The sequence below is a fragment of the Cervus elaphus genome, chromosome 8, assembly GCF_910594005.1.
Source record: "Cervus elaphus chromosome 8, mCerEla1.1, whole genome shotgun sequence".
In the NCBI taxonomy this organism is placed as follows: domain Eukaryota; kingdom Metazoa; phylum Chordata; class Mammalia; order Artiodactyla; family Cervidae; genus Cervus; species Cervus elaphus.
In genome coordinates, this window is record NC_057822.1 from 15,520,700 (window position 1) to 15,544,938 (window position 24,239).

At 47.7% G+C, this 24,239-nt stretch overlaps 2 protein-coding genes across 2 annotated transcripts; both read right to left on the minus strand.

The window, feature by feature from the left end:
* Nucleotides 1-891: 891 nt before the first annotated feature.
* Nucleotides 892-4,626, minus strand: LOC122698533 (intestinal-type alkaline phosphatase-like). Its single transcript, XM_043909678.1, has 11 exons — nt 4,494-4,626; nt 4,297-4,413; nt 4,067-4,182; nt 3,701-3,875; nt 3,449-3,621; nt 3,023-3,157; nt 2,862-2,934; nt 2,624-2,758; nt 2,341-2,532; nt 1,996-2,112; nt 892-1,867 (listed from the first exon to the last, which is right to left on the minus strand). The coding sequence occupies exons 1-11, from the start codon at nt 4,558-4,560 to the stop codon at nt 1,572-1,574; spliced, it is 1,596 nt and encodes a 531-aa protein (XP_043765613.1). The 5' UTR covers nt 4,561-4,626; the 3' UTR covers nt 892-1,571.
* An 11,297-nt stretch (nt 4,627-15,923) lies between these two features.
* Nucleotides 15,924-23,513, minus strand: LOC122698539 (60S ribosomal protein L30-like). The gene is made up of 2 exons (XM_043909685.1): nt 23,503-23,513; nt 15,924-16,356 (listed from the first exon to the last, which is right to left on the minus strand). Exon 2 carries the CDS (start codon nt 16,314-16,316, stop codon nt 15,969-15,971), a length of 348 nt encoding a protein of 115 aa, XP_043765620.1. The 5' UTR covers nt 16,317-16,356; nt 23,503-23,513; the 3' UTR covers nt 15,924-15,968.
* Between the last annotated feature and the right edge of the window lie 726 nt (nt 23,514-24,239).

A 24,239-nucleotide genomic window follows, 5' to 3' on the forward strand; every position in this document is an offset into this window, starting at 1 on the left:
GGAAATCCACTCCAGTATTCTTGACTGGGAAATTCCATGGACAGAGGAATCTGGTGGGCTACAGGGTTGAAAGAGCTGGACACGACTTACCGACTAAATCACTACCACCACCCCTGCCCCCAAGCCCAGCACTTTGCATAAATGGAGGGCCCCTTTCTAGGAGGAAGAGTTCCCTGGACCTCCTCCCCACTTCCTGTTTTTGCCTCCGACCCTGATGCTGGGAAAGATTGAAGGCAGGAGGAGAAGGGGACGACAGAGGATGAGATGGCTGGATGGCATCACCGACTCGATGGACATGAGTTTGAGCAAGCTCCCGAGAGTTGGTGATGGACAGGTAAGTCTGGCATGCTGCAGCCCTTGGGGTTGCAAAGAGTAGGACATGACTGAATGGCTGAACTGAACTAAGCCTTGTAGGGAGTGGTATGAATGCCCCCCCCCCCCCTCCAGGAGCAGGGATGCAGGAAGGAAACACAAGTTTATATTGGTCTCTATCTTTTGAGGGCTGCATCTAGTGGACCTCACGGGACCAAGGAGGTGACAAGCCACCAGATGACCACCTGGGCGTCAGGCAGGGAGGTAGGAGGGGTGAGCACTGAAGCTCAGGAATGTCCTTCTGTTTTCAGAGAAGGTGAAAGCCTGGCTTCGGGGAGGGGAAAGCCCCAACTTGGTCCCGCTGCTGGCCTCACCTGGCCCTGCCCACGCTCCCTCAGAGCTATCAGAATTGCTCTGTCCTGCGTAGCTTCCGCCCTCACCACCTTTGGCCTTTGCTCAATGTCAGCCCCTCATCAGCCCCTCCCTGACCTCCTGATGTGAATCACACACACACACACACACACACACACTGTGCCCCCACCTGCTAAGGGCTTCTCTTCCCACACGTATCACACTTGAAACAGTTTTATTTCAGGGCTGCTTCCTCCCTCCCAGGAGTGTGTGGCCTGTGTCCCCACCCCCCAGCTCCCCCGCTGCTCCTGGCCTGGAAGGGGCACCGGGGCCACCCTCACAGCAGCTGAGGGACCTGGGACAAGTGTCCTCTCCTCTGTGTCGCTGTCCCCTCTCTGTAATGGTACCGCTGGGTTCCTAGGAGGGGCCAATAAGACTCTGTGTCCAGGGTCCCCCAGCGCTCCTGGCCCCAGACGTCTCCTTTGCCGACGAGGTGCCCACAGGATGGGTTCCAGGACGACCAGAAGTCATAGCTCCCGGGGAGCCACGCCTCCTCAGTAACCACACCTCCTCAGAAACCACGCCTCCCGGAAGTCACGCAACAAGAAGCTACGACTCCCGGAAGCCCCCAGTGGGGGGCTGGTAGGTCCTGGTTCCCTGCGGGGGGTCACCTCTGGTGCCAGCCTGGTCCTCAGGCAGGGCTACTAGGTGGGGAGCAGAGACTGGGTGGTCTGAGCCCCTGCCTTTCCTGGGGTCTGGGGCAGCTCCAATAAAATCTGAGGCTACCGAGGTGGGGGCACCGAGGACTGTGGCTCTCACAGGAAAGTCAGGATCTCAGCTTCCAGGGTGGTTTGGGCCCACTAAGGTTGGGGGTGGGGAGGAGGCCCTGAGGCCCGAGTGGGTGGGGGTCAGTGCAGAGTGGGCACCAGCAGCAGCAGCAGGGCCCCGGCCAGCAGTGCCAGTGAGGATGGGCAGGCAGCCTGGTGGGCGGTGTCCATGGGGCTGGTGGGGGGCTGAGGGCGGCAGTCGGTGGTGTAGGGCTCCACGCAGGCAGCAAAGGCCATGACATGCGCCACGAAGGTCTGCTCCTGCACGCCGTGCATCAGGTGTGCCCACGGGCCTCGTGCAAACACTGCCACATCCTCACCAGCATGGGTCTCGCTCCATAGGGGCACGGCGGCTTGCTGCCGGTACTCGGGATCCACTGAGAGGAGGGAGGGGGTTCAGGGAGGGCAGGGAGGCGGCCTCCCACTCTCAGGAGTTCCGTAGTAGGGTCTTCCCTCCTCCCATGCGCCCCTCCCTTGCTCCCCAGGGCCCACCCACTGCACTCACTGCTCTGCTTTTCATTCACGTCAGGTCGTGAGCCCATGTTCAGCCGGAACCCTGGGCCGTTGCCATAGAGGAGGGTGGTATAGGACTTGTGGTCACTGGCCTTGCCATCGGCCAGCCCTGCAGGGAAGAGGGGACCCCGTGATCACACTGACCCCAGCTTTTGAGGTGCCTCCTGGGTGCTGAGCTCAGGCACCTCTGGTTTGTTCACTGGCTTAATCCTTAGCAGAGCCAGGCAGGGCAGCCGCTATTATTAATATTACTCCACTTTGCAGATAAGGGAGCTGACTCAAGAGCACTTTGTGCAACATAACTTAGGACAAGAACTTGCCACTATCCCTGGCTTACCAAAAATGGAGGTCCCACGAAGTGGGTAGCCACCAAAAGTGAAGACATGGGAGTGGTCGGCGGTGACAAGGGTCAGTGTGTCTGCTTCACTGGTGAGCTGGCTAGCCTTGGCGATGGCATTGTCGAACATGACCGCCTCCGTCAGTGCCCGATAAGCTATGCTTTCATGGTGACCATGGTCAATGCGGCCTCCTGCAAGAAGGTCATGTGGAAGGTGGGTGATGCCAAAACCACCCTGAGTGCCACGCCTTTCCCCTCTGAACCGCAAGGAGCTGCTACTCACCCTCCACGAAGAGGAAGAAGCCCCGAGGATTTCTGCTGAGCACACGCACAGCTGCCTCCGTCATTTCCTCCAGGGATGGATCCTTGGTGTGGTCTCGGTAGATGTCATAGGTCATGTCTCCCGGCTCAAAGAGGCCTGTGGGAAATTGGACCAGTGGTGACCTGCAAGCTGGGGATGGGAATGGGGGGCCCATGGCACCCTTCCTGGGGAGGCCAGTGGGGGAGGGTGGGGTTGTTACCCATGAGGTGTGTTACACTAGAGTCATTGGCCGCCTGAAGGAGCGCTGTGCGGTTCCACACATACTGGGCTCCCTGAGAGGGGCAGAACCAGGCCTCAGCCCATAGCCTGACACCCCGGGCCCGGCCCCGCTGTACCCCCGCGCCCGTGAGCCCCCATCACCTGGTGCTTGGCCTGCCACTCCTGCACCAGGTTCCGCTTGTCCTTCCGGACTCCGTTCTGTCTGCCATTTTCTGGGTATTCAGGGTCTGGGGTCCCCTCAGGAAACATGTATATTCGGCCTCCACCCAGGATCACCTGGGACCAGAGATTAAGACAGGTGGGTTTGGGTCTTGGCTGGCCCTTTGCTCCTTTTACACAGAGCCCCTAGACTCTTCACCCACCAGGTCTGTGAGAAAGGCCTGTCCCCACTTCTAATTCTTACATTGTGCCCCACGCCCACCCCACCCCAACCTCTGCCAACAATACTGCCTGCAAACATACAGAGACCTCCCAAGGCCCCAGCGCTGTGGGTTACCTAGGACTGTCAGATGTGTGTCCCATCCCTTCTGCCCAGCCCTGCCACTTGCCTTTCATGTCGCAACTCACGTCAATGTCCATATTGTAGACCATCTGTGTGGCGATGTCCTGGCAGCCCTCCTTCTTAGCCTGGTCAGGCATTTGAGCATCGGAATACCAGTCTCGATTCACAACGTGCGCATAGGCCCCGGCTGGGGAGGCGTGCTGCACCCTGGTGGTGGTCACCACTCCCACTGACTTCCCTGAGGGTGGCAGAGGTCATGGTGGGCCCCTGAGGTCTCTGAACCTGCCCCTGCCCAGGAAACTGATGGAAAAACCCACCTGCTTTCTTGGCCCGGTTCATCACAGATGTGACCTCGTTCCCACGTGTCGTGTTGCACTGGTTAAACAGGGCAGCTGCACTTACACCGATGACCTTCATACGGGTCTTGACCCCACACAAGTAGGCGGTAGTCGTGCCTGCGCTGTCAGGCACATCTCTGTCCACGTTGTATGTCTGGGGGCAGAGATGCCTTCAGCTCTGCTGGGGTAGACACCCAGCTCCTGACCTAGGCCCTGGGCCCATCCTCACAGCCCCCGGCCCCTATCTCAGATCCCAACCCTCCTGGGGCTTTCCTTCCTACACCGCTCCCTAGGCCCACACCCACCCTTCTGGTGTAGACCACCCTGAGGTCACTTGGCCCTTACCTTGGACAGAGCCATGTAGGGGAACTGATCCATGGCCAGGGGTGTCTCAGGTCCCGGCTTGCCATTCATCTGCCCCTTTAGGATCCGAGTAGCTGTCACCGTGGAAACCCCCATTCCTGAAGGTACACACTGTGTCAGGTCTGAGTCCCTGGGGCCAGCCTGAGTCAGCCAGCAGCCCAGGGTTCCAGGGTTGTGGGGGGACAGGGGGTGGACCAGCTTAGCGCACTCACCATCCCCCAAGAAGAGGATGACATTCTTGGCGGCTGTCTGGATGGGCTGCAGCTTCTTAGCCACATCAAGTGCCTGGGCTGCCTGGCGGTTCCAGAAGGCAGGGTCTTCCTCCTCAACTGCCCAAGGGGAGAGTGGAGGTCAGGTGAGCCTGGGGCCGCCCCCTGTGAGTGGGGGGCTTCAGGAGCCACCTGGTTACCTGGGACGAGGCCGAGGGAGAGCTGTAGCCGCAGGCCCAGCAGCAGCAGCACGCAGGCCCCCTGCATGGCTGTGTGATGGCGGAGGGTCAGGATGGGACCTGGGGAGGCCGGGTCTCGGGCAAGGCTGGGACACCAGGTTACAAGCTGCAACACTGGCTGCCCGGGCTTAATTCCCTGCTATAAAAGTCTCCAGTGTCCCTCCCAGTGCCCCGGGTGGCCACACCCTGCCCCTCACCTGCCCTATGACTTTGAGCCCTGTTGCCAGAGGGACGTGGTGGGTGTGGCTGAGCCAGCGGGGGTCCTGAGGAGGCAGGTCCCTCTCTCACAAGTGATCTCCTAAGGGTGGGGTGGGAATTAAGGTGCAGTTGTCTTTGGCCTAAGGAACATTTTCGAGGTCCTGTCAGAAGCTGCTCCCATCCCTCTGCTCACCAAGTCCTGTGGGAGAGCCATCTTTCCTTCTCCTCATATGTTCTGTAGTTTTTAAAAGTCAGCTTTAGCCTGGTTTGGTTCTGAGTGCTGAGGGAGGTGGGGTTGGAAGCACACAGCTGGGCCCAGGGCCTGTGTTTGGTTTCCTGTTGCCATGAGGCCTGGAGGCAGGGAGATACTGGAGTGGCCTGGCTGCCCCGCCCCCTGCCCAGCTCCTCACCAGACTTGGCCTGGGCAGGTCGGGTGGGCGCTCGGCTGTTTGTGTCTGTGTAAGGTTTCTATAAAGGGCTAGCAGGGGTCAACCGAGAACTTACAGAAGTACAAGCTGGATTTAGAAAAGGCAGAGGAATTAAATTGCCAACATCTGTTGGGTCATAGACAAACAAGGGAATTCCAGAAAAATATCTACTTCTGTTTCATTGACTGTGCTAAAGTCTTTGACTCTGTGGATCACAGCACATTGTGGAAAATTCTTAAAGTGTGGGAATACCAGGCCACCTTACCTGTTTCCCAAGAAACCTATATGCAGGATAGGAAGCAACAGTTAGAACCGGACATGGAACACTGGGCTGATTCTAAATTGGGAAAGGAGTACATCAAGGCTGTATATTGTCATGCTGCTTATTTTACTTCTATGTAGAGTATATCATGCATAATGCCAGACTGGATGACTCACAAGCTGGAATCGATTGCTGGGAGAAATATCAACAACCCCAGATTCGCAGATGATACCACCCTAATGGCAGACAGTGAAGAGGAATTAAAGAGCCTCTTGATGAAGGTGAAAGAGGAGAGTGAAAAAGTTAGCTGAAAACTCAACATTCAAAAAATGAAGATCATGGCATCCGATCCCATCACGTCGTGGCAAATAGGTGAGGAAAAAGTGGAAACAGTGACAGATTTTATTTTCTTGGGTTCTTAAATCACTGTAGACGGTGACTGCACCCACAAAATTAAATAATGCTAGCTCCTTAGAAGAAATGCTATGACTAACCTAGACAGCATATTAAAAAGCAGAGACATCGCGTTGCCCACAAAGGTCCATCGAGTCACAGCTATGGTTTTTCCAGTAGTCGTGTATGAATGTGAGAGATGGACCATAAAGAATGCTGAACACCAAAGATCTGATGCTTTCTAACTGTGCTGCTGAAGAAGACTCTTGAAAGCCCCTTGGACTGTAAGGAGATCAAACCAGTCAATTCTAAATGAAATCAACCTTGAATATTCATTGGACTGACTGATGCTGAATCCGAAGCTCCGATGCTTTGGCTACCTCTTGTGAAGAGCCAGTTCATTGGAAGAGACCCTGATGCTGGGAAAGATTGAGGAGAGGAGGAAGCATGTAACAGAGGATGAGATGGTTGGATGCCACTACTAACTTAATTATTGACCTAACAGAAGCAGAAGATATTAAGAAGAGGTGGCAAGAATACACAGAAGAACTATACAAAAAGATCTTCATGACCCAGATAACCACGATGGTGTGATCACTCACCTAGAGCCAGACATCCTGGAATGCCAAGTCAAGTGGGCCTTAGAAAGCATCACTATGAATAAAGCTAGTGCAAGTGATGGAATTCCAGCTGAACTATTTCAAGTCCTAAAAGATGATGCTGTGAAAGTGCTGCACTCAATATGCCAACAAATTTGGAAAACTCATCAGTGGCCACAGGACTGGAAAAGGTCAGTTTTCATTCTAATCCCAAAGAAAGTCTTTGCTAATGAATGTTCAAACTACTGCACAACTGCACTCATCTCACACGCTAGCAAAGTAATGCTCAAAATTCTCCAAGCCAGGCTTCAACAGTACGTGAACTGAGAACTTCCAGATGTTCAAGCTGGATTTAGAAAAGGCAGAGGAACCCGAGATCAAATGGCCAACATCTGTTGGATTATCAGAAAAGCAAGAGAATTCCAGAAAGACATCTACTTCTGCTTTATTGAGTATGCCAAAGCCTTTTGACTGTGTGGATCACAACAAACTGTGGAAAATTCTTCAAGAGATGGGAATACCAGACCACCTTACCTGCCTCCTGAGAAATCTGTATGCAGGTCAAGCAGCAACAGTTAGAACCGGACATGGAACAACAGACTGGTTCCAAATTGGGAAAGAAGTACATCAAGGCAATAAGTATATTGTCACCCTGCTTATTTAACTTACATGCAGAGTACCTCATGAGAAACACTTGGCTGGATGAAGCACAAGCTGGAATCACGATAGTCAGGAGAAATATCAATAACCTCAGATATGCAGATGACACCACCCTTATGGCAGAAAGCAAAGAGTAACTGAAGAGCTTCTTGATAAAAGTGAAAGAGGAGAATGAAAAAACTGGCTTAAAAGTCACCATTCAAAAAATGAAGATCATCGCATCTGGTTCCATCACTTCATCGCAAATAGATGGGGAAACAATAAACAGACTTTATTTTCTTGGGCTCCAAAATCACTGCAGATGGTGACTGTGGCCATGAAATTAAAAGATACTTGCTCCTTGGAAGAAAAGCTATGATTAAACCTAGACAGCATATTAAAAAGCAGAGACATTACTATGCCAACAAGGTCTGTCTAGTCAAAGCTATGGTTTTTCCAGCAGTCATGTATGGATGTGAGTTGGACTATATAGAAAGGTGAGTGCTGAAGAATTGATGTTTTTGAACTGTGGTGTTGGAGAAGACTCTCGAGAGTCCCTTGGACTGCAAGGAGATCAAGGATGATCAATCCTAAAGGAAATCAGTTCTGAATATTCATTGGAAGGACTGATGTTGAAGCTGAAACTCCAATACTTTGGCCACCTGATGGGAAGAACTGACTCATTGGAAAAGACCCTGATGCTGGGAAAGACTGAAGGCAGAAGAAGGGGATGACAGAGGATGAGATGGTTGGATGGCATCACTGACTCGATGGACGTGAGTTTGAGCAAGCTCTGGGAGTTGGTGATGGACAGGGATGCCTGGTGTGCTGCAGTTCATGGAGTCACAACGAGTTGGGCACAACTGAGTGACTGAACTAACTGACTCAATGGATGAGTTTGAACAAACTCTGAGAGATAGTGAAGGACAGGGAATCCAGGTGTGCTGCATTCCATGAGTTCACAAATACTTGGACACAACTTAGGGACTAAACAACAGCAACCACAATCCTAAATATTTGAAAGCAGGATCATTCATGAAGCTCAGGTTCTTGATGTCTTATGGCAGAAAGAATTCAGTGAAAGACAAAGTGATAGGTTAGTATTGGATTCATGTAGAGAGAAACACACTTTCCAGACAGAGTGTTGACCATCTCAGAAGGTGAGCATGGACCTGAAATATGGTGTGGTTAGTTTTATGGTCTGGGTAATTTCATAGGCCAGTGAGGGGGGAGGTTTATTTTATCTACTTCAGGAGAAAGGGCAGGGTTTCCAGGATTTGAGCCAACAGCCACCCCACTGTTTGGTCTTTGATGGTTGGCCTCAGAGCTGTCATGGCGCCTGTGGGTGTGTCACATAGCTTGTGTATGTGTGTACAGTGATTGTATACTGAGGCTCAAGGCCTCCTGTAAGTGAACTCATCTGCCATCTTGGACCTGTTTGCTTCTAATCAGTCTATGTCGTATCCTTGGGCTATGTCATTCTTTTAAAGTTTGTGCCCTGCCCTCTTTTCTCCTGTTTCAGTTCTACTCTGGGTAAATCCATGGCACATGTGCCCCAGGAGGTATATTACATTTAGAAAGTGTTATTCGCTCAGCCGTGTCCGACTCTTTGTGACCTCATGGACTGTAGCCCACCAGGCTCCTCTGTTCATCGAATTCTGCAAGCCAGTATACTGCAGTGCGTTGCCATTTCCTCCTCCAAGGGATCTTCCTGACCCAGGCATCAAACCCGCATCTCCTACTTGACAAGTGGATTCTTTACCACTCAGCCACCAGGGGAGCCTCCATTAGGACCCCCTTAACAAGTCTCCATCTTGCAAGGAGTCCCAGAAATCTTTCTTTTTATCACCGCCCCCTCACTTGGCCATTTTATCCATTCTCATCTAAAAGGCTTTAAGGGTCCCTGATGAAAGGTTGATCCAAGGAACTCAAGACCTTTTATCAGTCTTGCACTTGATTAACCAGCTTAACTGTTGCCCCAAGCAATTGCTGGTCCATGTCAATGAAAAAAAAGTTCCATGTCAAATCAGTAAACAAAAGATGTTGCAGCCTATAAACCATCACATCACAACTTTCATTAAGATGAGATGACTGATTTTCTTTAATTATCAGTAATCTTTTTATGTTTTGCCTATCTGGTCTTGAAACAGGAAGGAAGCGGCAAGGCACAACTTATAACAGAATGACATAGCCTGAGGGGACCACATAAACTGATTAGAACCAAACAGGTCCAAGACTGTAGACAGAAAAATGCAGGCCTCTGAACATGCTATTTAAAATTCATGGGATTCTTGAAGGTTTCAGAACAGTATGAATCTCAGCCCATCCTCCCCCTAGAAGTCCTTTCTCTGCAGACTCCCTTTTCCTGGAGGATACCCCGAATTTGGATAGCATGTAGCTAAGCAGGACTCTGACAGGGTGGACTTCACCCTGAGGCTGGCCAGGGTGACTGGCCCCTGCCGCAGCCACAGAACCACTGTCCTCATGTCCAAGACCACCAGGGGCTGGGGTCACACATTCCAAGTCCCCTTCACCTTTGGGGAAAGCTAGTCGTGCCCTGTTCTGTCCTGACCCATCCTGCAGAGCCCTCCTGGGAACTGGTCTTCAGACCTGGTGTCCTGGTGGGGTCCCTGCCCCATACATTCAAGGGGACCCCAGTCTACCAGGCCTGCAGACCCAACACCAGCCTTTGTCGCAAACATTGTTCACGGGACATCGCTTATGGCTCATCTGGGGCCTCTTTGTTGGCCCTGGTGGGGTTCTCAGCCCTCACTCGGTTACAGGCCACCCTCGAGGCACCAACCCTCAGGTTCCACTGACCATGTCCCCCCACACTAGTATGGGGGTGTCCTTCAGTCCCTCTCTGCCCTGTGGTCTACTGTCCTCAACAAGGGCCCAGCCCAGCCAGGCCCGTGGATGCCTCCCTCCTTCCCACGCTCCCTGCCTCCTGCACAGGGTGGGAGGCTCCCACTGCAGGGGATGCGGGGGACACACCGCCCATCCCTCAGGTCCAGCCCTCTGAGCAGCCCTGCAGCCGGGCTGTGGGCCAGCATGAGCTCACTGGGTCAGAGGAAAAGGACATGGCGCCTGGCCCCCCGACCTCAGCTGGGCCCAGACCTGCGAGCCTCTGGCTGCCGCTCAAGCTGATTCACTGGGGGGCAGGCAGCTCAGATCTCCAAGCCGTGGTCCCCTGGTGCTGCAAAACCATGTCTCTCCATGTCTACTTTGCATTAAAAAAAAAACCCTCCTAGCTTCCCACGGGACCAAACCATGGCGGTCACTGCTGACCGCGGTCACTGCTGACAGAGGTCCGAAAGTGATGCCTTTCCTGTTGCTCGAGGAGCCCAGGCTGGGGTGGGGGCAGAGGGGGTGCCCTGCTGCTGATGACCAGGAACTGACAAATCTGGTGAGCAGAGAAAGGACCAGAACCGGCATAGAGCTGGGTGCTCCCTACTGAGGTGGACGGTGACCTCAACATCTGGATGGGAGGGTGGCCGTTTCCTCCCTGAAGGACCAGTCCAGTTCAGTTCAGTTGCTCAGTCATATCCGACTCTTTCTGACCCCGTGGACTGCAGCACACCAAGCCTGTCCATCACCAACTCCCAGAACTTGCTCAAACTCATGTCCTTTGAATTTGTGATTCCATCCAACCATGTCATCCTCTGTCATCCCCTTCTCTTCCTGCCCTCAATCTTTCCAGCATCAGGGTCTTTTCAAATGAGTCAGTTCGTCCCATCAGGTGGCCAAAGCATTGGCGTTTCAGTTTCAGCATCAGTCCTTCCAATGAATATTCAGGACTCATTTCCTTTAGGATTGACTGGTTTGATCTGGCAGTCCAAGGGACTCTCAAGAGTCTTCTCGAACACCACAGTTCAAAAGCATTGATCCTTCAGTGCTCAGCTTTCTTTATAATCCAACTCACATCCATACATGACTACTGGAAAAACCATAGCTTTGATTAGATAGACCTTTGTTGGCAAAGTAATGTCTGTGCTTTTTAATATGCTGTCTAGGTTTAATCATAGCTTTTCTTCCAAGGAGCAAGCATCTTTTAATTTCATGACTGCAGTCACCATCTGCAGTGATTTTGGAGCCCAAGAAAATAAAGTCTGTCACTGTTTCCATTGTTTCCCCATCTATTTGCGATGAAGTGATGGGACCAGATACCTTGATGTTCATTTTTGGAATGGTGAGTTTTTGGCCAGTTTTTTCACTTTCCTCTTTCACCTTCATCAAGAGGGTCTTTAGTTCCTCTTTGCTTTCTGCCATAAGGGTGGTGTCATCTGCATATCTGAGGTTATTGATATTCCTCCTGACTATCGTGATTCCAGCTTATGCTTCATCCAGCCCAGCATTTCTCATGATGTACTCTGCATGTAAGTTAAATAAGCAGGGTGACAATATACTGCCTTGATGTACTTCTTTCCCAATTTGGAACCAGTCTGTTGTTCCATGTCCGGTTCTAACTGTTGCTGCTTGACCTGCATACAGATTTCTCAGGAGGCAGGTCAGGTGGTTTGGTATTCCCATCTCTTGAAGAATTTTCCAGTTTGTTGTGATCCACACAGTCAAAAGGCTTTGGCATACTCAATAAAGCAGAAGTAGATGTCTTTCTGGAATTCTCTTGATTTTTTGATGATCCAACAGATGTTGGCCATTTGATCTCTGGTTCCTCCGCCTTTTCTAAATCCAGCTTGAACATCTGGAAGTTCTCAGTTCACGTACTGTTGAAGCCTGGCTTGGAGAATTTTGAGCATTACTTTGCTAGCGTGTGAGTTGAGGGCAATTGTGTGGTAGTTTGAGCATTCTTTGGCATTTCCTCTCTTCGGGATTAGAATGAAAACTGACCTTTTCCAGTTCTGTGGCCAATGCTGAGCCTTCCAAATTTGTTGGCATATTGAGTGCAGCAGTTTCATAGCATCATCTTTTAGGATTTGAGAGTTCGACTGGAATTCTTTCACTCCACTAGCTTTACTTGTAGTGATGCTTTTTAATGCCCACTTGACTTCACATTCCAGGATGTCTGGCTCTAGTGAGTGATCACACCATCATGGTTATCTGGGTCATGAAGATATTTTCTGTATAGTTCTGTGCATTCTTGCCACCTGTTCTTAATATCATCTGCTTCTATTAAGTCCATACTGTTTCTGCCCATCTTTGCTTGAAATGTTCGCTTGGTGTCTCTACTTTTCTTGACAAGCTATCTAGTCTTTCCCATTCTATTGTTTCCCTCTATTTCTTTGCATTGGTCACTGAGAAAGGCTTTCTTATCTCTCCTTGCTATTCTTTGGAACTCTGCGTTCAAATGGGTATATCTTTTCTTTTCTCCTTTGCCTTTTGCTTCTCTTCTTTTCTCAGCTATTTGTAAGGCCTTCTCAGACAACCATTTTGCCTTTTTGGATTTCTTTTTCTTGGAGATGATCTTGATCATTGTTTCCTATAGAGTGTCACCAACCTCTGTCCATATTTCTTCAGACACTTTGTCAGAATTAATCCCTTGAATTTATTTGTCACTTCCACTGTATAATTGCAAGGGATTTGATTTAGGTCATACCTGCATGGTCTAGTGGTTTTCCCTACTTTCTTCAATTTAAGACTGAATTTTGCAATAAAGGGTCCATGGTCTGAGCTACAGTCAGTTCCCAGTCTTGTTTTTGCTGACTGTAGGGAGCTTCTCCATCTTTGGTTGCAAAGAATATAATCAATCTGATTTTGGTGTTGCCCATCTGGTGATGTCCATGTGTAGTCATCTCTTGTGTTTGAAGAGGGTGTTTACTATGATCAGTGAGTTCTCTTGACAAAACTCTGTTAGCCTTTGCCCTGCTTCATTTTGTATTCCAAGGCCAAATTTGCCAGTTAACCCAGGTATCTCTTGACTTCCTACCTTTGCATTCCAGTCCAGGAATGCAATGTCCAGGAAAAGGACATCTTTTTGGGGTGTTAGTTCTAGAAGGTCTTATAGATCTTCATAGAACCATTCAACTTCAGCTTCTTTAGCATTACTCATTGGGGCATAGACTTGGATTACTGTGATATTGAATGGTTTTCCTTGAAAATGAACAGAGATCATTCTGTCGTTTTTGAGATTGCACCCAAGTATTGCATTTTGGACTCTTTTGTTGACTATGATGGTTACTCCATTTCTTCTAAGGGATTCTTGCCCACAGTAGTAGATATAATGGTCATCTGAAATAAATTCGCCCATACCAGTCCATTTTAGTTCACTCTTGCCATCTCCTGTTTGACCATTTCTAATTTACCTTGATTCATGGACCTAACATTCCAGGTTCCTATGCAATATTGTTCTTTATAGCATTGGACTTTACCTCCATCACCAGTCACATCCACAACTGGGTGTTGTTTTCACTTTGGCTCTGTCTCGTTATTCTTTCTGGAGTTATTTCGCCACTTTTCTCCAGTAGCCTATTGGGCACCTACCAACCTGGGGAGTTCGTCTTTCAGTGTCCTGTCTTTTTGCCTTTTCATACTGTTCATGGGGTTCTCAAGGCAAGAATACTGAAGTGGTTTGCCATTCCTTTCTCCAGTGGACCACGTTTTGTCATAACTCTTCACCATGACCCGTCTGTCTTGGGTGGCCTTATGCAGCATGGTTCATAGTTTCATTGAGGGGCCTCTCCAGGGACACACAAGTGGATCCTGGGCACTGTGCCTGGCACAGTGGCATAGACTGGGCATCCCTGGTGGCGATGTCATGTCAAGGGGACTCTGAGCTGTGGCCTGACGTGTGTGCAGGAGCAACCCCGAAGCTCTGTTCACTTGGAGGAAGCAGGCCCTGGGTCACTTTAGATCAGAGGGTGCGACTAAGAATATGGCTTAGCTTTCTGCAGGTCTCTGCACCCCCAGTCCTACCAGAAACAGGGATGAGGGAGGTATCCTGGAAGGCACTACAGCCAGTCTGCGGGTGCTGAGCAAGTGGGGAGACCTATGTCTGGAAGCAGGGAGGTCACAGCTTCAGATGGGAGTGTCAGCAGCAAGGTCTTGACAAAGGTCATCTCATCTGAGGTCTCCCGAGGTTTCCAGGCAGCATCGTTGACTACCCATCAGGAAGCATCCTGTGTGGTCACCAGAGCCCCACTGGGCTTGCTGCAGGGACCAGGGGTGGGAGAAAGGAGGAACTCCAGGAGCCAGGGATGGGCTGTGCTACAGGTCTGGCTGGGACTGAACCTAGACGCCCCCTAGAGCCCAGTCTGAACTCTGTAGGGAGTGATGCACCTGTAGTCATGGGGAGTTGTTTGGCCTGAGTCTTGTCTGGGACCCAAGGGCTCCAGGTCTCCCATCTGGATCTCAGTGGGTTGGCTGAAGGGACATCAGGCCTCCTAGTGTGCCTACTTTGTGCCTGGCTCTTCCAGGCTTTATCTCATTCCAGCCTTGCTACAGCAACCCTGGCAGTCAGCCCTGGTCCTATTTAATGTCTATCTCCATGCTGGAGACTTTATCTTGATGAAATAAAATTTGTATTTAGTGAAGGACAAGGCAATCTTTAGCTCAGCTGGTAAAGAATCTACCTGCAATGCAGGAGACCCCAGTTCAATTCCTGGGTCAGGATAGATCTGCTGGAGAAGGGATAGGCTACCCACTCCAGTATTCTTCAGCTTCCCTTGTGGCTCAGCTGGTAGAGAATCTGCCTGCAATGCGGGAGACCTGGGTTTGATCCCTGGGTTGAGAAGATCCCCTGGAGAAGGGAATGGCTGCCCACTCCAGTATTCTGGCCTGGAGAATTCTGTGGAATGTATAGCCACGGGGTCACAAAGAGTCCAACAGAACTGAGTGACTTTCACTTTTCAGGACAATCTAAGCATAATGCACTCCCTGCTGTAGTGGGCCCTCCCCAACCTTCAGCCTGCACCTGCATTATACATAAAGCTGACCTTCTTGAAGCTATGAGCACTTGCTCTGTGCCTGCTCTATCATGAAGATCAATGTTGTTTATTTTTTCTGACACCAGCAATGTAACTCCTTTAATGTTCCATTTCTTTCCCAATCCCATAAGGGATCCTGGGACCTGTTGCTCACTTTGTATGTGCTTGTCTGGACTCTGTTTTTTTAGGTGAATTTTGTGGAAAAGATGACTATCTCCTTTTAATGTATGATCCCTTTATTTCAAAAATGTGTAGGAGCATTCCTTGGAGCTTTCTGAAAGACTTCTTACTGGGTTATAATCTTCACTTGGGCGATATAAAATTCTCTACTTCAGGACTTCCCTGGCAGTCCAGTAGTGAGAGAGTCAATTCCTAGGTAGGTTGATAAGAAGTCCAGGGTCCCCAAAAAGGAGAAAGGGGCCCAGAGCCCTTGAGAAGGAGAAAAGGGTCTGGGGCTCTCAAGGAGAAAAAGACAAACATTTTTTCTTCCTACATTGCTTTGTCTTAGTCAATATAACAAAGTATCTTGCTCAAGGACACGTTTCTCCCTAACAAGAACCTTCTGACTAATCTTGTTATCTTAAGACTTGTATTGTGGGAGTGTATCTGGTTAAGACCTCCCTATTGCTAGCTCTAATCTTGTTAATTTAAGATGTCTGTTGTAAAAGTATATACAGCCTTGATAAGACTAGCTAGGGGGTCACTCTCCATCCCCCTTGTGATGTCTATGTCAGAAGCTTTCTCTGTTCCTTTAATAAAACTCTGCTACATGAAGGCTCTTGAATGATCAAGCCTGGTCCCTGGTCCTGAAGTGAAATCTTCTTCAGAGATCACGAATCTGACACTGTTCACCTCAAGCTATCAGTAGTTAGGATTCTGTACTTCTGGAAGCTTCAGTCACCTGCTTCTGGAAGCTTCAGTCACCTGCTGTATCAAGGTTTTCTGACACAAGCAACATAACTCCTTTATTTTTATTTACTTATTTTTTTTTAAAAACAAGCCCTGGCCAGTTTTATTAAAGAAAAATTGTACATGATTTACTTTTCACCAGTCTGTTCTGGCATGCTTCTAATAATATCAGAATCACCTGGATCAATGATAGCCAGTGTGCATACTCTGTAGTATTTTCCACATGCTGTGCCCAATTCAATGTTATTGCCACTGTAGTGATGGACACCAGTTTTGGCCAACATGGTGTAATACTCTATTTCAGATTTCCTCAAGGCTGGGCAGTTGTTGGCGAGGATGACCAGTTTCACTTTGCCTTGTCTGATCATTTTCAGAGTCTGTTTGTACCCCAGCACGTACTTTCCACTTTTCATAACCAGCTGGAGCCTAGAGTTGATGGACTCCAGTGACTTTTTCGTCTTCTTTGTGGCCACCATCTTCCTGCTTTAGATGCGGGACGCCCCCAACCAAGAGCAGCTGCCAGGATGGCCGGGGAGCGAGAAAGGCCATAACTCCTTTAATGTTACCTTTCGGTCCGAATCCCATAAGGAGTCCTGGGATGTGTTGCTGAGTTTGTGCTTATCTGAACCCTGTATCTTAGGTGAACTTTGTGTAATATGTGGGTGTGCCATTTTCATGTATGATCCTCTATCTCACAAATGTGTATGGACAGTCCTTGGAGTTTTTTAAGATTCTCTCTCAAGTTATAATCCTCATGGGTCAAATAAAATTCTCTATCTCTTTAGATCATCATTGATTCATTTTTCATCAACAACAGTTTCAACCAGGCACCCACCCTCCAGCATGGTTGGTAGGTGTCCTGGAGAAGAGAATAAGGATGCTACAGGCAGGGGGCTGACATAGCATCTCCTCCCTGTTTCCTCACTTCCAGTGGGCTGGGACAGAGTAAGGTTGAGTGTGTTGAGCTAAGAAAGTTTATAGACTGTATGATCTATTGTAGTTTTAAACAAATGAATCTTCCAAAACAAACAAGTGGCTTACCAAAAGTTCCTGTGAAAAAAAACTATAATACAAATAATACCTGTAATCCAGACCAGGGAACAGCCACAGAAGTGGCAGCCACTTCCTCACCCCGACACAAGCTCATCACCCATGGTACAGAGCTGACAGGAAGTCAGCCCTGAACATAAAACTTTAAACAAAACCAAACAGTTTGAAGCACCCCACCTCCATTGTCATTGGTGAAGCTTGCTCTGGGTGCCTGGAGGTCTACATCAATAACAGCACAAAACTGGATTTCCCTGGTGATGCAGTGGGTAAGAATTCCCCTGTCAATGCAGGGGACACTGGTTTGACCCCTGGTTCTGGACGATTCCATACGCTGTGGGGCAACTAAGCCTGTGTGCCACAACTACTGGGCCTGCCTCTAAAGCCCATGACTTGCAACTACTGAAGCCCGCATGCTTAGAGCCTCTGCTCCACAACAAGAGAAGCCAACGCAATGAGAAGCCGGTGCCCCACGACTAGAGAGTATCTCTCGTGTGATACAACTAGAGCAAGCCCTCACAAAGGATGAAGACCTTATGCAGTGGAAAATAAATAAGTTTTTTTTTTTTAAAGTAACAGCATGTACAAAAAGGTCTTAATGACCCAGATGACCACGATAGTGTGATCACTCACCTAGTGCCAGACATCCCAGAGTGTGAAATCAAGTGGGCCTTAGGAAGCATTACTACGAACAAAGCTGATGAAGGTGATGGAATTCCAGCAGAGTTAATTCAAATCCCAAAAGATAATGCAGTGAAAGTGCTACACTCAATATGCCAGCAAATTTGGAAAACTCATCAGTGGCCACAGGACTGGAAAAGATCAGTTTTCATTCCAAACCCAAAGAAGGGCAATGCCAAAGAATGTTCAAACTACTGCACAATTGCAATCATCTCACATGCTAGCAAGGTAATGCTCAAAATCCTTCAAGCCCTAACAGTACTTCCAGATGTATAAGCTGGATTTAGAAAAAGCAGAGGAAGCACAGATCAAATTGCCAACATCCACTGGATCATTGAAAAAGCAAGAGAGTTCCAGAAAAACATCTACTTCTGCTTTATTGACTATGCCAAAGTCTTTGACTGTGTGGATCACAACAAACTGTGGAAAATTCTTCAAGAGATGGGAATACCAGACCACCTTACCTGCCTCCTGAGAAATCTGTATGCAGGTCAAGAAGCAACAGTTAGAAGTGGACATGGAACAACAAATTGGTTCCAAACTGGGAAAAGAGTACATCAAGGCAGGATATTGTCACCCTGCTTATTTAACTTGTATGCAGAGTATATCATGTGAAATGCTGGGCTAGATGAAGCTCAAGCTAGAATCAAAATTCAGTCAGTTCAGTCCCTCAGTCATGTCCGACTCTTTCCGACCCCATGGACTGCAGCACACCAGGCCTCCCTATCCATCACCAACCCCCAGAGTTTACTCAAACTCATGTCCATTGAGTTGGTGATGCCATCCAACCATCTCATCCTCTGTCGTCTCCTTCTCCTCCCGCCTTCAATCTTTCCCAGCATCAGGGTCTTTTCCAATGAGTCAGTTCTTCACATCAGGTGGCCAAAGTGTTGGAGTTTCAGCTTCAGCATCAGTCCTTCCAATGAATATTCAGGACTCATTTCCCTTAGGATTGATCTTCTTTGATCTCCTTGCAGTCCAAGGGACAGTCAAGAGTCTTCTCCAACACCCAGTTCAAAAGCATCAATTCTTTAGCACTCACCTTTCTTTATAGTCCAATTCTCACATACATACATGACTACTGGAAAAACCGTAGCTTTGACTAGATGGACCTTTGTAGCCAAAGTAATGTCTCTGCTTTTTAATATGCTGTCTAGGTTGCTTTTCTTCCAAGGAGCAAGTATCTTTTAATTTCATGGCCACAGTCACCATCTGCAGTGATTTTGGAGCCCCCCAAAAATAGTCTGTCACTATTTCCATTGCTTCCCCACGTATTTGCCATGAAGTGATGGGACCAGATGCCATGATCTTAGTTTTCTGAATGTTGAGCTTTAAGCCAACTTTTTCACTCTCCTCTTTCACTTTCATCAAGAAGCTCTTTAGTACTTTTTCACTTTCTGCCACAAGGGTGGTGTCATCTGCATATCTGAGGTTATTGATATTTCTCCGGCAATCTTGATTCCAGCTTGTGCTTCATCCAGCCCAGCGTTTTTCATCATGTACTCTGCATGTAAGTTAAATAAGCAGGGTGACAAAATACAGACTTGATGTACTCCTTTCCCAATTTGGAACCAGTCTGGTGTTCCATGCTCAGTTCTAACTGTTGCTTGCTAACCTGCATAGATTTTGTAATAAAAATCTGTATAGATTTCTCAGGAAGCAGATAAGGAGGTCTGGTATTCCCATCTCTTTAAGAATTTTACACAGTTTGCTGTGATCCACACAGTCAAAGTCTTTGGCATAGTCAATAGAACAAAAGCAGATGGTTTTTCTGGAACTCTCTTGCATTTTTGATGATCCAACAGATCTGGGAAATTTGATCTCTGGTTCCTCTGCCTTTTCTAAATCCAGCTTGAACATCTGGGAGTTCATGGTTCACGTATTGTTGAAGCCTGGCTTGGAGAATTTTGAGCATTACTTCACTAGCGTGTGAGATGAGGGCAACTGTGTGGTAGTTTGAGCATTCTTTGACATTGCCTTTCTTTGGGATTGGAATGAAAACTGACCTTTTCCAGTCCTGTGGCCACTGCTGAGTTTTCCAAATTTGCTGGCACATTGACTGCAGCACTTTCACAGAATCATCTTTTAGGAGTTGAAATAGCTCAACTGGAATTCCATCACCTCCACTAGCTTTGTTCATAGTGAAAGGCCCACTTGACTTCACTTTCCAGGATGTCTGGCTCTAGGTGAGTGATCACACCATCGTGATTATCTGGGTCTTGAAGATCTTTTTTGTGTAGTTCTTCTGTGTATTCTTGCCACCTGTTTTAATATCTTCTGTTTCTGTTAGGTTCATACCATTTCTGTCCTTTATGGTGCCCATCTTTGCATGAAATGTTCCCTTAGTATCTCTAATTTCCTTGAAGAGATCTCTGGTCTTTCCCATTCTATTGTTTTCCTCTTTCTTTGCACTGATCACTGAGGGAGGTTTTCTTATCTCTCCTTGCTATTCTTTGGAACTCTGCACTCAAATGGGTATATCTTTCCTTTTCTCCTTTGCCTTTAGCTTCTCTTCTTTTCTCATCTATTTGTAAGGCCCACTCAGACAACCATTTTACCTTTCTTGCAGTTCCTTTTCTTGGGGATGGTCTTGATCCCTGCCTCCTGTACAATGTCACAAACCTCCATCCATAATTCTTCAGGCACGCTCTCTATCAGATATATCCCATGACTCTATTTCTCACTTCCACTGTATAATCATAAGGGATTTGATTTAGGTCATACCTGAATGGTCTAGTGGTTTTCCCTACTTTCTTCAATTTAAGTCTGAATTCTCCAATAAAGAGTTCATGATCTGAGCCACTGTCAGCTCCCAGTCTTGTTTTTGCTAACTGTATAGAGCTTCTCCATCTTTGGTTGCAAAGAATATAATTAATCTGATTTTGGTATTGACCATCTGGTGATGTCCACGTGTAGAGTTTTCTCTTGTGTTGTTGGAAGAGGGTGTTTGCTATGACCAGTGCATTATCTTGGCAAAACTCTATTAACCTTTGCCCTGCTTCATTCTGTACTCCATGGCCAAATTTGCCTGTTACTACAGGTATTTCTTGACTTCCTACTTTAGCACTCATCAAGATTATGAGGAGAAGTATCAATAACTTCATATGTACAGATGATAGCACTCTAATGGCAGAAAGTGAAGAAGAACTAAAGAGCCTCTTGATGAAGGTAAAAGAGGAGAGTGAAAAAGTTGGGTTAAAAGTCAACATTCAGAAACTAAGATCATGGCATCTGGTCCCATCACTTCATGGCAAATAGATGGGGAAAAAATGGAAACAGTGGCAGATTTTATTTTCCTGAGCTCCAAAATCACTGCAGATGGTGATTGCACCCATGAAATTAAAAGATGCTTGCTCCTTGGAAGAAAAGCTATGACAAACCTAGACAGCCTCTTAAAAAGCAGAGACATCACTTTGCTGACAAAGGTCTATCTAGTCAAAGCAATGGTTTTTCCAGTGGTCATGTACAGATATGAGAGTTGGACCATAAAGAACGTTGAGTACCAAAGAATTGGTGCTTTTGAACTATGGTGCTGAAGAAAACTCTTGAGAGTCCCTTGGACTGCAAGGAGATCAAACCAGTCAATTCTAAAGGAAATCAGCCCTGAATATTCACTGGAAGGACTGATGCTGAAGCTAAAGCTCCAATACTTTGGCCACCTTATGTGAAGAGCCCACTCATTGGAAAAGACCCTGATGCTGGGAAAGATTGAGAACAGGAGGAGAAGGGGGCAATAGAGGATGAGTTGGTTGGATGGCATCATTGACTCAATGGACATGTGTTTGAGCAAACTCCAGGACGTAGTGAGGGACAGGAGGCCTGGCGTGCTGCAGTCCCTGGGGTCGCAAAGAGTCAGACATGACTGAGCGACTGAACAACAGCAACGACAGCAAGAAACCCTCCTGGTTAGCAACTAAGCCTTCAGAAGACAGCCCCCCAGAGTTTTTCCCCAGTGAAGTTTAAAGCGATACATAGTTCCATCTAGTACTTTATGACATTTCCCTAAGCAATGATAAATATTTAGACGGCTCTTTTACAGTTTCTTCCAGAATACCATAAGACATAAAACACCTACCACCAGGCAAACATTTATGCTTTCTGCTGCAGTAAAAATGGCAGAAACAATGAACAGAAAACGATCTGTCGAAAAACCAAAAGGCATTTCTTCATCCACAAATATCTTTGGAAGATGTAGAGAAAACATTGCTGTAGATCGAAGCAAAAGTCTTAGAGCAGATTACTCAGTGTGGGAGGTCTGCTCTGTAGTCAGTTGGCTGAACGTACAGATGTTTCTACACATCTCAATGTAAGGTATTTGCTGGATGAAATACATAATAATGTATATTTAAATGATGAAATACACAAACCAAATTTTTCATGAGTGAACCACTAAAGGAAAGATCTAATAGGGAAAATATGTTTCTAACATTTAATTTTCTTATTTATTTAATGAAAGCAGTGTCATGTGGGGAGAACACTGTCAGTGCACCCCTGATGGAATAGCTACTTCACAGAATGTGATGTTAAAGGATTCTGGATGATAAGAGCTGCAGAGGCAGCAGAACCTGCCCAGCTCACTCACTGGTTCATCCACAATCAACCATTGCAGGGAAGATCCAGAAACCTTGAGGATACATAAAAAGCTGCAGGAGCCATAAGTGTCATTAACCTTCTAAATCCAAGATTGTCCGAATAAAGGAGAAGCTTTATGATAGATACTTGGTAATGAGATTGGGGGTGACCGTGAGAATGTTCCAGATTAGCCCCACATTATGAGCCATGTTATTGGCAAGGTATTGGAGGGGGCTGGCATGAGTCCTCCTGCCCTCTTTCTTCCTGACTCCCTTTCTTTCTTAAAGACCCATGTGCTGAGAGTTCTCTAGGTGACAAGTGCTACCCGTCTGGAGCACCCAATAAAAATCTTGGAAAAGTAAGCACACTTCCCCTGCATCTGCCCCTTCAAGGTCAAGGCATTAAAAGTGATGCTGGAGATCCTGTCTTTGATCTTGTGGCCAACACTGTGTTTGGCTGATAAAATCCCTCATGCTTATATATTTAGAAAAAACTTGGAAACAGAAACTTTTTAACATTTAGGTATAATTTATATACCACAAAATTCACCTTTTTCAAGTGTACAATTCAATGATTTTCAGGATACTCAAGGTTGTGCAAAGATCACCATGTATTCCGGACTAATCTGTTTATAAAACTTATGGTTTGAAAATGCAGGGTTCCCTTGGGTTTTGAACCCAGGGCATTTCTCTGTAGCTCAGACAGTAAAGAATTGCCAGCAATGCCGGAGATTTGGATTCAATCCCTGGGTCAGGAAGATCCTCTGGAGAAGGGAGTGGCAACCCACTCTAGTATTCTTGCCCTGGAGAATCCCATGGACAGAGGAGCCTGGCGGGGTTACAGTCCATGGGGTCATAAAGAGTCGGACATGAATGAACGACTAACACACTGTGAAACACAAACAAGCAACCCCTTCCCTTTGGTTTGTTGGACCAGCTAACTGACAACAGGGAAGGCAGAACCAGGCAAGCTGCCTTGTAACAAAATGCCTCTGCACAATTGGTGGGTGGTGCTTGGGAGATTGGGACTGACGCATGTGGGTGGTCACCAGTAAACCAGCTAGTGGGAACCTGCTGTATAGTGCTGGGAGCTCAACTCATGCCCTGTGGTGACCTCAAGAGGTGGGATGGGGATGGAGGTGGGAGGGAGATCCAAGAGGGATAGAATATATGTACTCATAAGGGCTTCCCAGGTGGCTCAGATGGTGACGAATCTGCCTGCCATGCAGGAGACTAGAGTTTGATCCCTGGGTCGGAAAGATTGCCTGGAGAAGGGAACAGCTACCCACTGTGGTTCTCCTTGCTGGAGAATTCCAGGGACAGAGGAGACTGGCAGGCTACAGTCCGTGGCAAAGAGTCGGACACGACTGAACTAGTAACACTGTTTTAGCTGACTCATTTTGTTGTACAGCAGAAACTAACACAACATTGTAAAGCAACTGTACCACAATTAAAACAATGAGTCCAACGATACAGTAAATCTAGCTGCTGATGCCCTCGTTCTATTCAGCTCCACAGATTTGTGACAGCTAATAAAACCCAGAGCTGAAATAAACTGCACTGAGAGCCTGGCCTTCAAATTGATGTTTATAGTTTTAAATCAAAATTTTAGTAAATAAGAAAGCATACTCACTCACGTTAATGTTTCCAATGAAAGCAAAATACCATTTGATACCCTTGTAAAAGTACAAAGAAATCTGTAATTTTGTAAAATTTATCGGAAAAAAGGGGCTCTCGTCACCTATATAAAATTCTTTGAAACGTTCCTTTAAGGGTAGATTACATACTCAGTGTAATTATAGGAGCAGGTGCTCTGGAATGTTTTCAGAGAGAGGTCAGAAATGCGGGTTTCCCAGCTCCTACCTCTGCCCTACCCCGACAACAACAGATGAACAGAATAGTCTTCTCTCAGTAGCCAGAGGATATTTTCTAGAGTCTTCCTGTCCGGTTATGTCCCTGCTCACAGCCTTCCACTCCCCTCCCACACGCTGGATGAAATTCCAGCCCCTCCCCCATCCTCCCATTCCCTCAGATTTGACCTTCTTTACCCTCCCACTCCCCCTAACTCAGTCGGATGCTGGCTGGCCTCACCTGGCCCAC

What these genes read in the sequence shown, in the direction of transcription:
- LOC122698533 (XM_043909678.1), bottom strand. Translation starts at nt 4,560, where the DNA reads ATGCAGGGGGCCTGCGTGCTGCTGCTGCTGGGCCTGCGGCTACAGCTC. An exon ending in CATCCTCTTCTTGGGGGATG is followed by an intron (nt 4,183 to 4,296) that starts GTGAGTGCGCTA and finishes GTGTACCTTCAG; the next exon opens with GAATGGGGGTTTCCACGGTG. An exon ending in CCTACATGGCTCTGTCCAAG is followed by an intron (nt 3,876 to 4,066) that starts GTAAGGGCCAAG and finishes CTCTGCCCCCAG; the next exon opens with ACATACAACGTGGACAGAGA.
- LOC122698539 (XM_043909685.1), bottom strand. Translation starts at nt 16,316, where the DNA reads ATGGTGGCCACAAAGAAGACGAAAAAGTCACTGGAGTCCATCAACTCT.